This window comes from Capra hircus, chromosome 5 (genome assembly GCF_001704415.2).
Source record: "Capra hircus breed San Clemente chromosome 5, ASM170441v1, whole genome shotgun sequence".
Lineage (NCBI taxonomy): Eukaryota > Metazoa > Chordata > Mammalia > Artiodactyla > Bovidae > Capra > Capra hircus.
Window position 1 is genome coordinate 110,576,304 of NC_030812.1, and position 12,837 is coordinate 110,589,140.

General features: G+C 44.0%; 1 protein-coding gene across 5 annotated transcripts in view; it reads left to right on the forward strand.

The window, feature by feature from the left end:
* TNRC6B (trinucleotide repeat containing 6B) overlaps nucleotides 1-12,590 on the forward strand; it is a 261,231-nt gene extending 248,641 nt beyond the window's left edge. For 4 of the 5 annotated variants that reach the window (XM_018048802.1, XM_018048801.1, XM_018048799.1 and 1 more), the window contains one exon: nucleotides 157-544. In XM_018048802.1, coding sequence (XP_017904291.1) covers nucleotides 157-544 — 388 coding nt within the window. Of the gene's footprint in view, nucleotides 1-156 lie in introns of all 5 variants that reach the window. The other variant, XM_018048800.1, reaches the window with a different exon arrangement.

Below are 12,837 nucleotides of genomic sequence, written 5' to 3' on the forward strand. Positions count from 1 at the left end.
GGTCTGGTTGAAAGACATGCTCCAATCCTGGGGATGTGGAAGCTGCCAGTGACAGACGCGCTCCTTTGAGTAGCGAGGACTCAGGATACTCCGTCTCCATGCCTGCTTCAAGACCTTCCTCAGATGCATAGCTTTCTCCCTCCCTTTTTTTTCCAGGTGTGTGTTGGGAAACACTACCATCCTGGCTGAGTTTGCCACCGATGACGAAGTCAGCCGCTTTCTGGCACAAGCTCAGCCCCCTACACCTGCAGCAACCCCGAGTGCGCCCGCCGCGGGCTGGCAGTCCCTGGAGACCGGCCAGACGCAGTCAGATCCCGTCGGACCTGCTCTGAATCTTTTCGGTGGGTCCACAGGGCTCGGGCAGTGGAGCAGCAGTGCTGGTGGCAGCAGCGGGGCCGATCTTGCCGGCGCTTCGTTGTGGGGCCCCCCCAACTACTCTTCTAGCTTGTGGGGAGTCCCGACCGTGGAAGACCCTCATAGGATGGGCAGCCCTGCTCCTTTACTACCTGGTGACCTTCTGGGAGGAGGGTCGGATTCAATCTGAACTTAGAACTTTCAACTCTGACCTCGTGACCTTTTTTGGAACAGCAGCAGCACTAACTTGACCTTTTCGTTTTTTTTTTCAACTTGCAATAAATACATTTTTAAAAGGAAAAAAGAAAACGGAGAGAGAGAAAAAAAAAAAGGTGGGTCATTGACAGACTGTCTGAGCACATAGTTGCCTCCCTTCTAACTTCAGTTTTTTCGTTTGGAATATGAATCCAAAAAGAGAACATATCACTCTTGAAATACTTGAATCATGAACGCCAACCTAGAAAGACAATGTGAAGCAAGTACACATACCATTTAAATTTAAACACACAAAAAAATTAAAAAAATTAGTTTCTAGTTTTTCACTTTTTTCATGTTATATGGAAGTTGTTGCTAAGAAACATATATACTGAAAAAAAAAATAGCTTTTTAACTTTGTTTGCACTGGGTGTGTTTCCGTCCTTAGGTCTACCATGTTTGGGAGGGAGGGGAATTCAAAAGCATTGTTGGGGTGGGGGAGGGAAGACTTGACGGAGCCTCACTTTAAAAACAAAAACATAAAAAACCTAAAAAAAAAAAAAAAGGAAAAACTTTGTGATTGGCTGGTTGATAAATACCAGTGTGTTCTGGCACATGTAACTGCCCAGGCATGCTCGTTCTGGTGTGTGTGTGCACGTGTGTTCATGTGCATTCGCGTGCATCCTTCTCTCGGTCTCTGTGTGTGTGTTGTGTGCCTGTGTCCTCCTCTTCCTCCCCACCCCCGAGTTCTCAGAAAGCTGCATTGCTGACAGTCCGCAGGCTGGCTGGCCGGCCATCTGCTTTTTATTTTTATTTTATTTTGTTTTTTAACTATGAGAACACAGGAGCACGAGCACCTCGGGGATCCGCTGCTGCTGAAGCCACCCCGTTGGGCTGTATTGAGATGAACAGAGTGCTTTTTTAATGACGAAAGCAGGGAGTTCTTTACATCTACGAAGTAGCCCGAGCGAGTTTTCCATAGCTTTTCTTTTGACCTAGCAGTAGAGTGGAGCACTGCCAAGTCCCCAAAGCCAGGAGAACAGGAGGTACCTCTTGGAGCAACTGTGTGTTTATTTCTGTTTTGGGAAGTAAGTGGCCACTGGGCACATCTGAATATCCATTCAATTTCATGCTGGCCTTTTTGTTAGTCTGAATGGGAACAGATGATAAGACAGTTTTTAGTGCTGTGATGTCTCAAATGCAAAAAAAAAAAAACTTATTTCCCCTTTCTTGTAATCAGGAATGAGAAATTGGTCGGAAAGTCAGGTAATGCTGAATTTAAAATTTCTCTTGGTTCTCTATTATTTTATGAAAACAAACAAAAAAAAGGTTGTGAGCAGCCTCCTGCAAGCATCTGCAGCTCCTCCTCTCTGCTCCCTTCTTGCTGAGCGTTACCTGTGCCAGGCCGCGGCGTGTTACAGCACCGGGCCATCACTGACAGAAACGTTTACTTAACGAATGTTCTTAAACCAGTGTGTACTTCAAGCGTTTCCTTTTGTTTCTCTGTGTTGTGTATTTCCTGTGTATGTGGTTTTGCTTAGGCAGGTATAACTTAGCAAAGACTTTTTAAGTATTGCACCTTTTTTTGGTTTTGACCTCTTTTTTTTTTTCCTTGTAATGTTGCTTTTTTTATTTCGGTATTTAAAGACTTTTTTTTTTTTTTTTTAAGCATCAATGTAGTAGTACTCTGGGCCGAATAGGGGGCAACTTTTAATCCACAGTTATCACCAACGTGTATGTACTTATGTTGGAATCAAAATGTATCAAACTGCTTTTTGTGAAGAGTTAGAGCAGACCTGAAGGGGTGGATACCCCTTTGTACAAAGCAGATGGCTGGCGGGGGGTGGGGGGGTCGTGTGCCGGTGACGTGCCAGCACATGTGTGGACACCCCAGTCTGCATTATACTGTTTAACATAAAGTGCCGACATTCTGTACCAGCAAATACCTGCCCATTCCAACCCTTGGTGGGAGCAGACCTCTACTGTCCTCCGTAACTTGCTGCTAGTGAGGACAAGGGAGTTTTTCTTTCTTCAGCATCTTTAGTGAAGGATACAACAATGCCTAATAATGCGTTTGACTTATAGCTGTGTCTGTGGGTGGGGGGTGGGGGGTGGGTGTGTATAGGAAAAGGCAAAAGCTAATTGTTTGCATTTAAGCGGTTTTGTGAGACAAAGAATGGGAATTCTGTAGTCCTCTCGGCTTACTCTGTTGATAAACCTAGCCTTGAAAGAGATTGACACACTTAACTCAAGTGAGCATTGGCTCACTCAAGTCTTTCTGAGCCCTTCGTGGGTAGGTGGTCAGACTTGAGTTCCCAGCGTTGGTTTGGTCCCATTGGATGCCTTGTAGAAAACTAACTGTGCCCTCCGGTTCCATCGCCACCACGCCCCTTCCACTTCTGCCCACGCACAAAACGTCTCCTTCCAGCCCCCACCGACCGCTCTCTTCGTGGGGGAGGGCAAACCCCTGCCATGCCTGGTGACCTCCAGCTGAAGAGCAGCTGTGTTCAGATACCCACAGAAGGCTAACTCTGAATGTCCCTGGGCCGGGTGTGTGTCCGGAGGCTCACACGAGCCTGTGGTGACTGTCCACTGCCGCTCTTGGTCCCCTGCCGTGTCCTGCCCTACCCTCCTCTCTTCCTGCCTGTTGGTTCCTTGACCTGCACTATGGGTTAGTTGAGTTCCTTACGATACTACGGTGAAAGCCGGGTGCTAGAGCCCCTCTTGTTTACAAGACATAATGAGGGATTTGAAATATGTAAAAAAAAAAATAAACATGAGAAGCTAAAATGTTCTTCCATCATAAGCTTAAAGGGAAAAAAACTAAAAACTTAAAAAAAGACCAAAAAGTGCGTATATATATACATATAAATATATATTTTAGATGAAGACTAACTCTGGGAGCATTTAACAGTGTTTTTTGTTTTTGTTTTTAACATTTATTTTCCTGCTTTAAAATTTGCAAGCATTCTCAGGAATTCTAGGGTAGGAAGCCAGTTTTTGGAAGATGGTTTATTTAACCGTATCTTATCCTAGATAGACGGCCGTTTCTTTCCTGTTAATAAACTTTTACAAGTTCCTGAAACTTCAGAAAGTTTAAACAATTTTTACTTAAAAAAATGTAAAAAGTAAAGATTCCAAAAGTTATTGTCATACTGGGGATCACACATTTTAAAACACATAGAAAGAAATATTTTTTAAAAATTACCAATTTAGCAGCAACAAGTAAATTGACTATCTTAAAAAATATGGGAGAAGGATTAAACTTTATAAGAGCTCTATCATGGATTCATTTCAAATTATGTATAATTTAATGGGAGAGTGTTTGGTGTATATAAATGGGACTGCCATCACTTTATTTCTTTCCATTTAAGACTGAGCTAAAATCTCCCTGAGGAATTTTTATTTTTATTCAAAGGAACCTTTCTCCCTGTCCCCCCAACTCCAGCAACAAAAGAAAGGAAGAAAGAAACAACAGCTTAAAAAAAATAGTAGCTCTAATCTGTAAAATATTACGGTTGGATTGCTGAGAATCTATGTAAAGAGTTAGGAAATATAGGTTAATAATTTTTGGAACAAATTTTAAATGTAGGCATTACTAGAAGAAAAATATCTATGGACTGTTCTATTAATGAAGAATGTGTGTCTTACCTCCGTTTGCTATGGGAGGAGAAAATAGTAGAAGAATCTAATAAGGAACAAGTGATTTTACTTTTTTTAGCTCCCAGCTACTGTTATGCTCATTTTAATTGCTGTTTTGAAGATCTGCTGCTTAATTTCCCCATCCCTCAGCCAGAGATGTGGAGTATTTCCTGTCAGTTTTTGGTGATGTTGAATTCTCCTGTTGTATTCCCTCCTGGGGCCAGGGGTTAGAATTCCCAAGCATGACCACAGCTGCTTTTAAACATCTAAGCTTCCCGGTGGGGAAAGAAACTCCAGCTCGACAGGTAAAGGGAGTGGGTGGGGTTGCTGCCTGCAATTTCTCTAAAACCGCTTTAGTGCCTTCGTACACACACTCGGACATCCTGAGCAGGGGGAGCGCGTGTGTATGTGCATGTGGTCTCGTCCCTCCAGACGGTGAAATGCCCACCCGTTACAGAGATCGGAGTGGTTCTGGACGGGCCCCAGAGGCAGTGGGCCAAATGCAAATTCATTCAACAGAAATCAAGGAAATGAAGAGTACGCTTTTATATCTCGATTATGTGGGATGCCAAGGGCCTTCCTGGCCCTGTGCATCAGCTTCTTGAGTGACAGCTGCAGTGACTGGGAACGTCTCTTTGTGTCAAGCCAGTAGGAAGGGGTTCCTATTTTTCTGCTCTTGTCCTTTGTCTCTTCCCTTTCCCGCCAAGCCCCACTTTCCTTATCGCATTGCTGGAAGCTTTGCTTTACTGGTTGGCAGTGACCTAAGAACAGGATACATTGTGAGGATACAACGGAAGAGAAAAACTTTTCTTTCCACCGTATTCCTTGGCAAGAGCCATCTCTGCTGGGAGGTCAGATGGCTTCAGGACACTTAGAAATGCGATGGAAGCATCTTTTCTTCCACCACATTCTGGCATGGGTTCAGGGGCTTGCTGGTCACCTCGCATTACACAGATTTACTTTATGAACATTTTGATCATGTACATTTGAGCTTTCCAGTTTTTACCAGGTTCCGGGTGTCCAGCTCTCAAATATCATGAACTTGGTTTCTGTTGACCACATGAGTGGCCAAAAGGAAGGAAGTACTAGAAGGGGAAGGGAAGTCTTCCATCAGACTGGGGACCTCCCCTGGCAATTGAGATCCAGTGCCATGACCTAATTTTAGGTGTTTAAGAAAAAGTACAGATCTCCGAGTCACTGTGACGAAATGGATGGTCCATGTGGCATCTCAGATTCCCCAGTCCCCAGCCCTTGATCGTCCTCATTTACAGCATTCACAGGTGTTAGCTTAGCTCTGCAGGTTAAAGTTCCAAAGCACAGTCTTTCATCAGTGTCCCCCAGTCAGTCAACATTACGCCTCAGTTGCCATTCAGTCTGTTTTAGCAGCTTGATTTGTGATTGCTATGACTCCTTTTCTAAGAACTTTCCCACCTCTTCTGACATGAATGTAGCATAAATTAGCAATGGGTTCTTCCAAGTTCCTATGCGTTGAATGTGGTGTGTAAGGATATGCAGAAAGAAAAAAAGAGAAATCTCTAAGAATTTGGGAGAGAGCTGTTGTTAATATAGCTAGCAGAAGCTAAAATTCCACAGGCTATTAACTAATTACAAGTATTCACTTTCACCACTTTTGTGGGGGGAGGGGGCAGTTTTTGTAAAGTTAACAGCCAGATTCCATATTGACCTCTGATGCTGTGATCATTCTATTTTTTTTCTCTCTACTGCCATCTTGACTCTTTAATAGAATGAAGATGTCTGTGTGCTGAGCAGAACGTTTAGGCCTAGCCTTTTCTCTGCCATGTAAACAGGATGTTTTCAGCAGATTTGGCTATAATAGTCATCTCTCAGATTCGGGAACAATTGAGTCTTTATGCAGAAAAGGTCCCCTTCGCCCCCATCCTCAGAGTTCGAATGCAACATGCAACACTCTAGGTTATTGTTCTGAGTTTGGGTTTTTTCTTTGCTTTTACTTCTCTATTATATCCTTAGGAGTAGAGATCCATTTTTAGCTGGTTTAAAAAAAAAAAAAAAAATCACCTTTCTTCCAGTGTTTTGCCATACTTCATGTATATGCATTAACTACACTTGTTAGTGTTACTACAAAGAGAAATCTTGGTTTCCGCCCCCCCGAGTGTACAAATAAGGTTATGTGTGATAGTGCAGATGTAAATAGCCTCGCCCATGTGTATAAATGAACTGTCAATCTCTAGACCTCAGCAGTTAATTAGAAAACGGGCTGCCCTCCCCCTGGGCTGCAGACTGTGCCACAGACTCTCTGCTTTCTTATCCACAAGTACAGGGTATCCACACAGTCTAGAAACAGGCAAGTATATAAGCTGTCATCAAGGTCATCATCAGTCTGTTACAGAACATAGAATATTACCTCTATTTCCAGAGTTAGTGCACACCCTGTGATAAGGCCTGTAGATTTATGGCCAGTGCCAAAGGTGTGTATATTTTCAGAGATGGTCCCCATTTGTTGATGATGGCATTGTTTTCTTGACCTGAAATTTGACAAAGGAGGTACTGGCAACACAGTCTTTATTTGGAATAATTATCAACTTCAAGAATCTCTGAACACAGTAATAACATAATTAAAATTGAACAATGACCCTGCCCGCTCCAGCAGAGGAAGAGGCCTTGGACACCCACAGGATGGTAAAGGGAACACTGGTGGGAAACAGCTCTACTCCCCACCAACTGGGTCTCCATGCCATCCTCATATATATGGTCACTTGGTCTAGATCTGGAGTAATTCCCAAGTATTTGATCATTTGAGTGGTTTTTAAACTGGCAATCTCTTGTAATAACCTCCAGCCACCACCAAAATGGCAAAAGCGATAGAAATTGCCAGTTTGCCTCACAGAGTTTAAATAGTTTCCTCTTCAGCTAGCTGGGCATCTGAATTTGTTTTTAACAACTCTGCATGCCAGGAAAAATGGTACTGCCCTGAGCAAAAAGTCTCTGCAAAATTCAGCTGTTGTTTCTTCTTTGTAACAAATGCTTGACTTGTTCACAGAAGGAGAAAGGTCAAAAAGAGGCAAGTGTTCTGTCTTAAATTGAAAAGAAATAGTGTTTCCCTAAAGTACTTTGTGCCTCCATTTCATTTTCAAACTATAAATCATTGCTTGGAAAGTAAATTCCCAATTGGAATCGATCCCTTTTGAGCCAATATTAACAAGCTGGGATTGTGTCTTTTTTTTCCCCTCAAAAAGTGGAATTCCTTCACTGCTGCTGGTGAGCAGCTAAAGAGTAACTGTGGAGTGGCTTCTAGTGTGATTGTGGAGCCGAGTGCCTGCCTTCCCTTTCAGCCCCCCACTTCCCTGGACCTCTTACTGCATCTGGAGGGCCTTCTCCTTGGGCTCCCGAAAGGCATGCACAATCCTGGGTGGGCAGCGGCAGCTGGCTCGTGGGAGGTGATGGGAGGCAAGCCGCCGCTTCGCTGCAGGACCAGCCTGACAGCTGAGCTTTAAGGAGAGGAAGACAGTGTATCTTGGGTGTGTCCACCAAAAATGCAAAAGGTGGATAGGGTATTTATATAAAACAGCAAAAAAAACCTTTGGAACCCTTAAAGAAATCACATACCTTTTAAAGGTAGTAGTTTTCACCAAGTGATGCATTCAGCATGGCACGTCTCGCCAGAAATCTTGGGCTGAGTTAAAAGATAATGTGTTTAAAACACCACCTCCTTTTAAAATTTTGTCCAAGGAGTTAATTTCCTAAGTGTAGTATTTCTGAATGTGCCTTTGTGAGTTCAGAGACCGTCTGTTTTAGGAAGAACCTACCCATTGGGATAAAACAGACGGTCCCCTTAGTCTGTAGGAAAGTCAGCATTTCTCTGGGCCACCGCCGTGGCGGCCGAGGGTCTTCAGTAGCATCAGTGTTGCACACTGCAGAGTCATGGGGAAGGAGTTCGGGGACTTGGGACAGGGAACGAGGAGGTGATGGTGCACAGATGACGGACACCGGGTTGGTCCAGGAGTGCCAGTTGAACGTGTCTCTCAGCATGGCCTAGTCTCCGTGTATATGTGCGTGCGTGGCTGTGGCTGTCTTAGTTTTCGTTTTCCTGTAAGCACTGGAGAATTGCAGTCTGGTGACACGGATTCGTGGCACATCTGTGCACGTCGAGCAGGCATGTTCTCGCTCCTGCCACGCACAGTGCAGGCAGCGCGTGGCCACCCTTTGAGTCTGTGTCCTGAGAAGGCAATTCTTTTCCCAAATGGAAATCACATAATGTTGCTGTTTGTGCGAACAGGGTATATTACACACAAGGGAAAGGCTTTTGAAAGGATGAGTTGGACATGTTTGAGAAAGAAAAGTGAAAAATCAGAAACCATGTTTTATTTCTTCAGAACCATTGTAGTTCAACATTAGAAATCCACAGCGTCTCCTTTGTTTCACGTTTGTTTTAAACAATTCCGCCTCTTCTCCCCACTCCCTCCTAAAGAGATATCAAGTGAATGCTAAGGGCCATTTCCATAATTCCTCAGAACTCCCCAAAGGGGAAAGCAATCCCTCGCAAGATTCCTCCAGCTTCATTCAGGAAGACCCGGGGCGATGCTTCTGCACTAGCTCCGTCCTCTCTCATGGCCTTGAAATGTATTATTATGCAAATGTGAATTTTGATACTGAATTTAAGAAGAGGTTGTTGGATTTTTTTTTTTCTTTTCAAAAAAAAGAAAGGGGTCCCATATGTGGTCATCATTGCTTCTTTATTTTGTAACGTGAATTGTAACTATGCATTCTGCAAAGGGGGGCGTGGGGTGGGGGAGAGGGCAGAAAGGGGACGGACGTAGCTTTGCATCCTTGTTCTACGGTTTCTGTGTCCATGGTGTGACCCCTCTGCTGGCAGGGAAGGGGAGTGAGAGCGAGAAGCCAAGCCGTAAGGTCCGCAAAGTGAGGTATACAGGGCCCTGTGAGCCTCGGCCCAGCACTTCCTGGGGTTGGGGGTTGGGGGGCGCCACTCCTACCAACCAGCATGGCCCAGGATCTCCATCCTAGCTGTGCAGTGCTAGTTAGCCTGGTGCAGCATGAGGCCCCCGAAGGCCCCTCCACCCTGCCCCACTGCTCTTTTCTCTGGAGAAAAAGTTCTCACCCTTTGCTGAATTCAGAACCCTTGCAAGCTCAGGAAACCATGCCTCACTCATGCTGACCTTAATCTTTATGTCAATTTCAGAAACCACCTCCTCGCTCTGTTTTAATTTTTCTTCTTTGATGTTTTTAAGTGAATTTAATTGTAAGGAAACTCTCTGGAGAAGAGGACGGTTGCGTGACAGGCCAATGGGGCTTCTCTTTCCCAACCCCTCCCACTCCGCCATACTGACATCTCTGCCGCCCTGCAGTTACTATGCTGTGTGTAGCTGGTGAGCAGGGAGGTGTTTGAAAGCCTGCAGCCTCCTATTTGTCCTGACAGCATTCCTCCGTTGATCTTGCCTGCAGTGAGTCGTGGCCTCTGCATTGCTCTGGTCTAGGCATTTTTGGCAACACACAGTGTCCTAATAAAGCAAGAAACAGTGTTTCCATGCAGCTTTTGCTGTTGACATTCACAGTACTGTAACAAGTAACAGACTTGACCAGTCTCCTCGTGCCCCTGCGAGCCTGCACGGGCACGGTCTTATCAGGGTTCCAATCTATTAGATTGCCTTTAGACAAAAAAAAAAAACAAAACACAAAAAAACAGAATTCTGAGTTTCAGCTAACAAAACAATACCTCCAGGTCCACTTCCCCTGCAGTGTAGACCTTTTAACTCCCCTTCTTTTCTGGCCATCAGTGAGTTATCCTTGGAAAAATACGAACGTGTAAATAGCAGGATAACTTTTACAATGTTTTCTTTGCTGTGAAAATAACCCCAAAATATGATATTTTCCACATTTTTTTTAAAGCCATAGGAAGTTTCAGCTCTTTTTCTTTCACATTTAAGAAGAGCAGAACAGGTCAGGGGAGTGGACTTGAGTTTGTGGGATGGCATTCTCTCTATCACCTTCCACACACAGTGATAGCAGACCAGTGTTTAAACCCTGTTTGAAATAGAGGCCATCCATTTCAGCTCTAGGTCCAGGGTGGGGAGTGTCTGGATTGCTCTCTTCTGGAATCTGTCACCTCCAGGGACTCCAGAACGTTTTCTCCCTGAGACCTTGAGCTCTCAACCTTCCTTGGTTCACACACACACACTTTGAGTAACTGTAGATCATAAAGAGAGTCAGTCCCTGGCATTTCAGTTCTGTGCTGTAGAATTCATAGCCTTGTCACTGATGCTCTGGAAATGAGTTGATTTCTTATTTGGAAGGAAACTCCTCCGAGACGTGCGGACAGCCTTCCTGAAAGGCACTCGCACCCTCATATTGTTCTCTCTCCACGAGGCTTGAAGCTGACATTAGGTGGAGGGAAACAAGTTTAAACAAGTGCTGCTTTTAAGGATCTGTCCGCTACTGCGTTCCTAGATTTGGCCACTCACGAGGCAGGATCAGAATAGATCATTAGAGATAGCTTCTTCACAGCCTCCCTAGCTCCCCCCATCTAAACATAAACCCTGTATCTGTCAAGAAGCCTGTTATAGGTTGGGCTCCCTGATCTTTGTCTAGTGACGACTTCCTTTGAGGGGAAGAAACTTGATAATAAATGCACACATATTCACCACCCACCTTCTGATTTGGGCGCTGTCAACTTGCAGATTTTATTTCTCTGTGATGGCCCTTTTTCTATCCATTTCTTCCTCTGGTCCCTCCTGAGGTTTTCCTGCCCTTATGTCCCAAGGGGGCGCTCCCGAAGGGCTCTGCTGATCTCTGCACTTCTATCCTGGGACACATCCCCCACCACCCTTTGCACACACACCAGTGACCAAAGTGTGTCCAGTGATCTCACAGAAGATATCAAAAATGGTGCATGCACCGTGAATGTGCTCACAGAGACACGTGCACAAGATTCTGCACCCTTGGCCTTAACCTCAGTATGACTTTAGGTGCAGAAACATTTTTAACAGGTTTTAAAAAAAAAAAAATTCTGGGAGGGAAAAAAGCAACAGCTCAACTGTGCCCACTCCTAAGTCTCCCATTATTTGCTTACGACTTACTCTGTGCCCACCCCACGCCCTCCCTGTTTCGAGTAACTAAAATCAGACAGAGAAGCAACCTGAGGAGAGGTTTCTGGACTATTTTATCTTTCTCCATGTGGATGGAGAGATATATGCTGCTTTTGGGTTCCATAATCCTAGGGGGCTATGTTTACATAGTAAAATACATCCTACCAAATCAGGAAACTGAAGAATGGGAATCTCTGCAGTGAGAATTAGGTCACTGATGGTGAACGAGAGAAGTGAAGGCCTGGGGTGGGGGCAGAGGAGAGGTGGGGAAGCACCACCTGGTGGCGCGGGCGGCGCTGCCCCTCAGTGCCCCCTCCTCCCACGTGTCTCCCCTTGCCCCCTCTCACAGACAGTGCAGAGGAGGGCATCAGAAAAAGGCTGGATCTTTAAAAGGCAGCTTTCCAACTTTGCACACAAACAGGTAACAGGAAGGTACAGCAAAAACCCTCTCATCTGAAACACTGTCCACAGAAACAAAAGCTGTAAACGTGACTAAATGGCTGCACAATTTTGATGCTCTCTGCAAGTTACCTAGAAGTGTTTTGTTTTTTTCTTATACTTGAAATAGCTTTTACAATATTGTTTTGATGACTTTCTTTTCTCTCTTCTAGTGGGCGATAGAGAAAGTGGATGTTGGGATTTAAGGAAGTTTGAGGGGAGAAAAGGGAGGATATGGCATTGTCTTTTTTTTTTTTTTCCTTAAATACAGAGGTTTAATCAGACTCCCATATGTTGAAATTGCTCCTCATATGACTGGTTTTACATGGACACAGAAACTAGGCACTTTAGAGGTGCACTTGCATGGCAGGCTGGGCCCCCCTTTTCTATATTTTATTTTACTTTTTTAGTATAGTGGTACTTAAAATCACTGGTTCACTTAAAAAACAAACAATAAAATGTTAAACTCTACTAATGTACAAATAAGCTGAAAAGTTGCATTTTATGTGTATTTTTTGCCATAGCAGGTACTGTATTTCTCATGCTGGATTTCAAAAAAAAAAGTCAAAAACAAAAAAAACTAAAGGGTGGTCTTTTATTGGATTGTGACAGGTTGAGTAATAAGGAATTAAGTCGTCGTCATTTCATTAAAACTGAGAGATGATGTAATGCATATATAAGAGTTTTCTGAAGGGTTTTTTTTTTTGGGCTTTTAAACAGCTTATTTTTGTTTTTGTTTAGTTTTTTATTTTATTTTATTTTGGAAAGATATGATTGTATTATGTGCAACTCAGTTGCTTACATTATAACTACAAAATATTTTTGGGTTCCTGGAAAAAAAAAAAAGAAAAAAGACTAATAAATGTGTTTGGCTGCTAAGCATTTATTGTGGTTTCCTGTTTTCTTCTGCCCATTTAATTTGCTCATGTGTTGAATATTTATATTTTTTTCCACTCTTCTCCATCACCCTAGTCCACACATAAAAGCTGACTGACATTCAGCAGCTGAACAGGACCTCCACTTGGTCTGTCTCGCCTTGTTGTGGTTTGTGTTGCCAGGGTTCTCGGGTTGACCAGTCGGTGGTGGGCTCAGGCTCCTTGCCACCTGCTGCGCTGCTGGGTTTAGACAG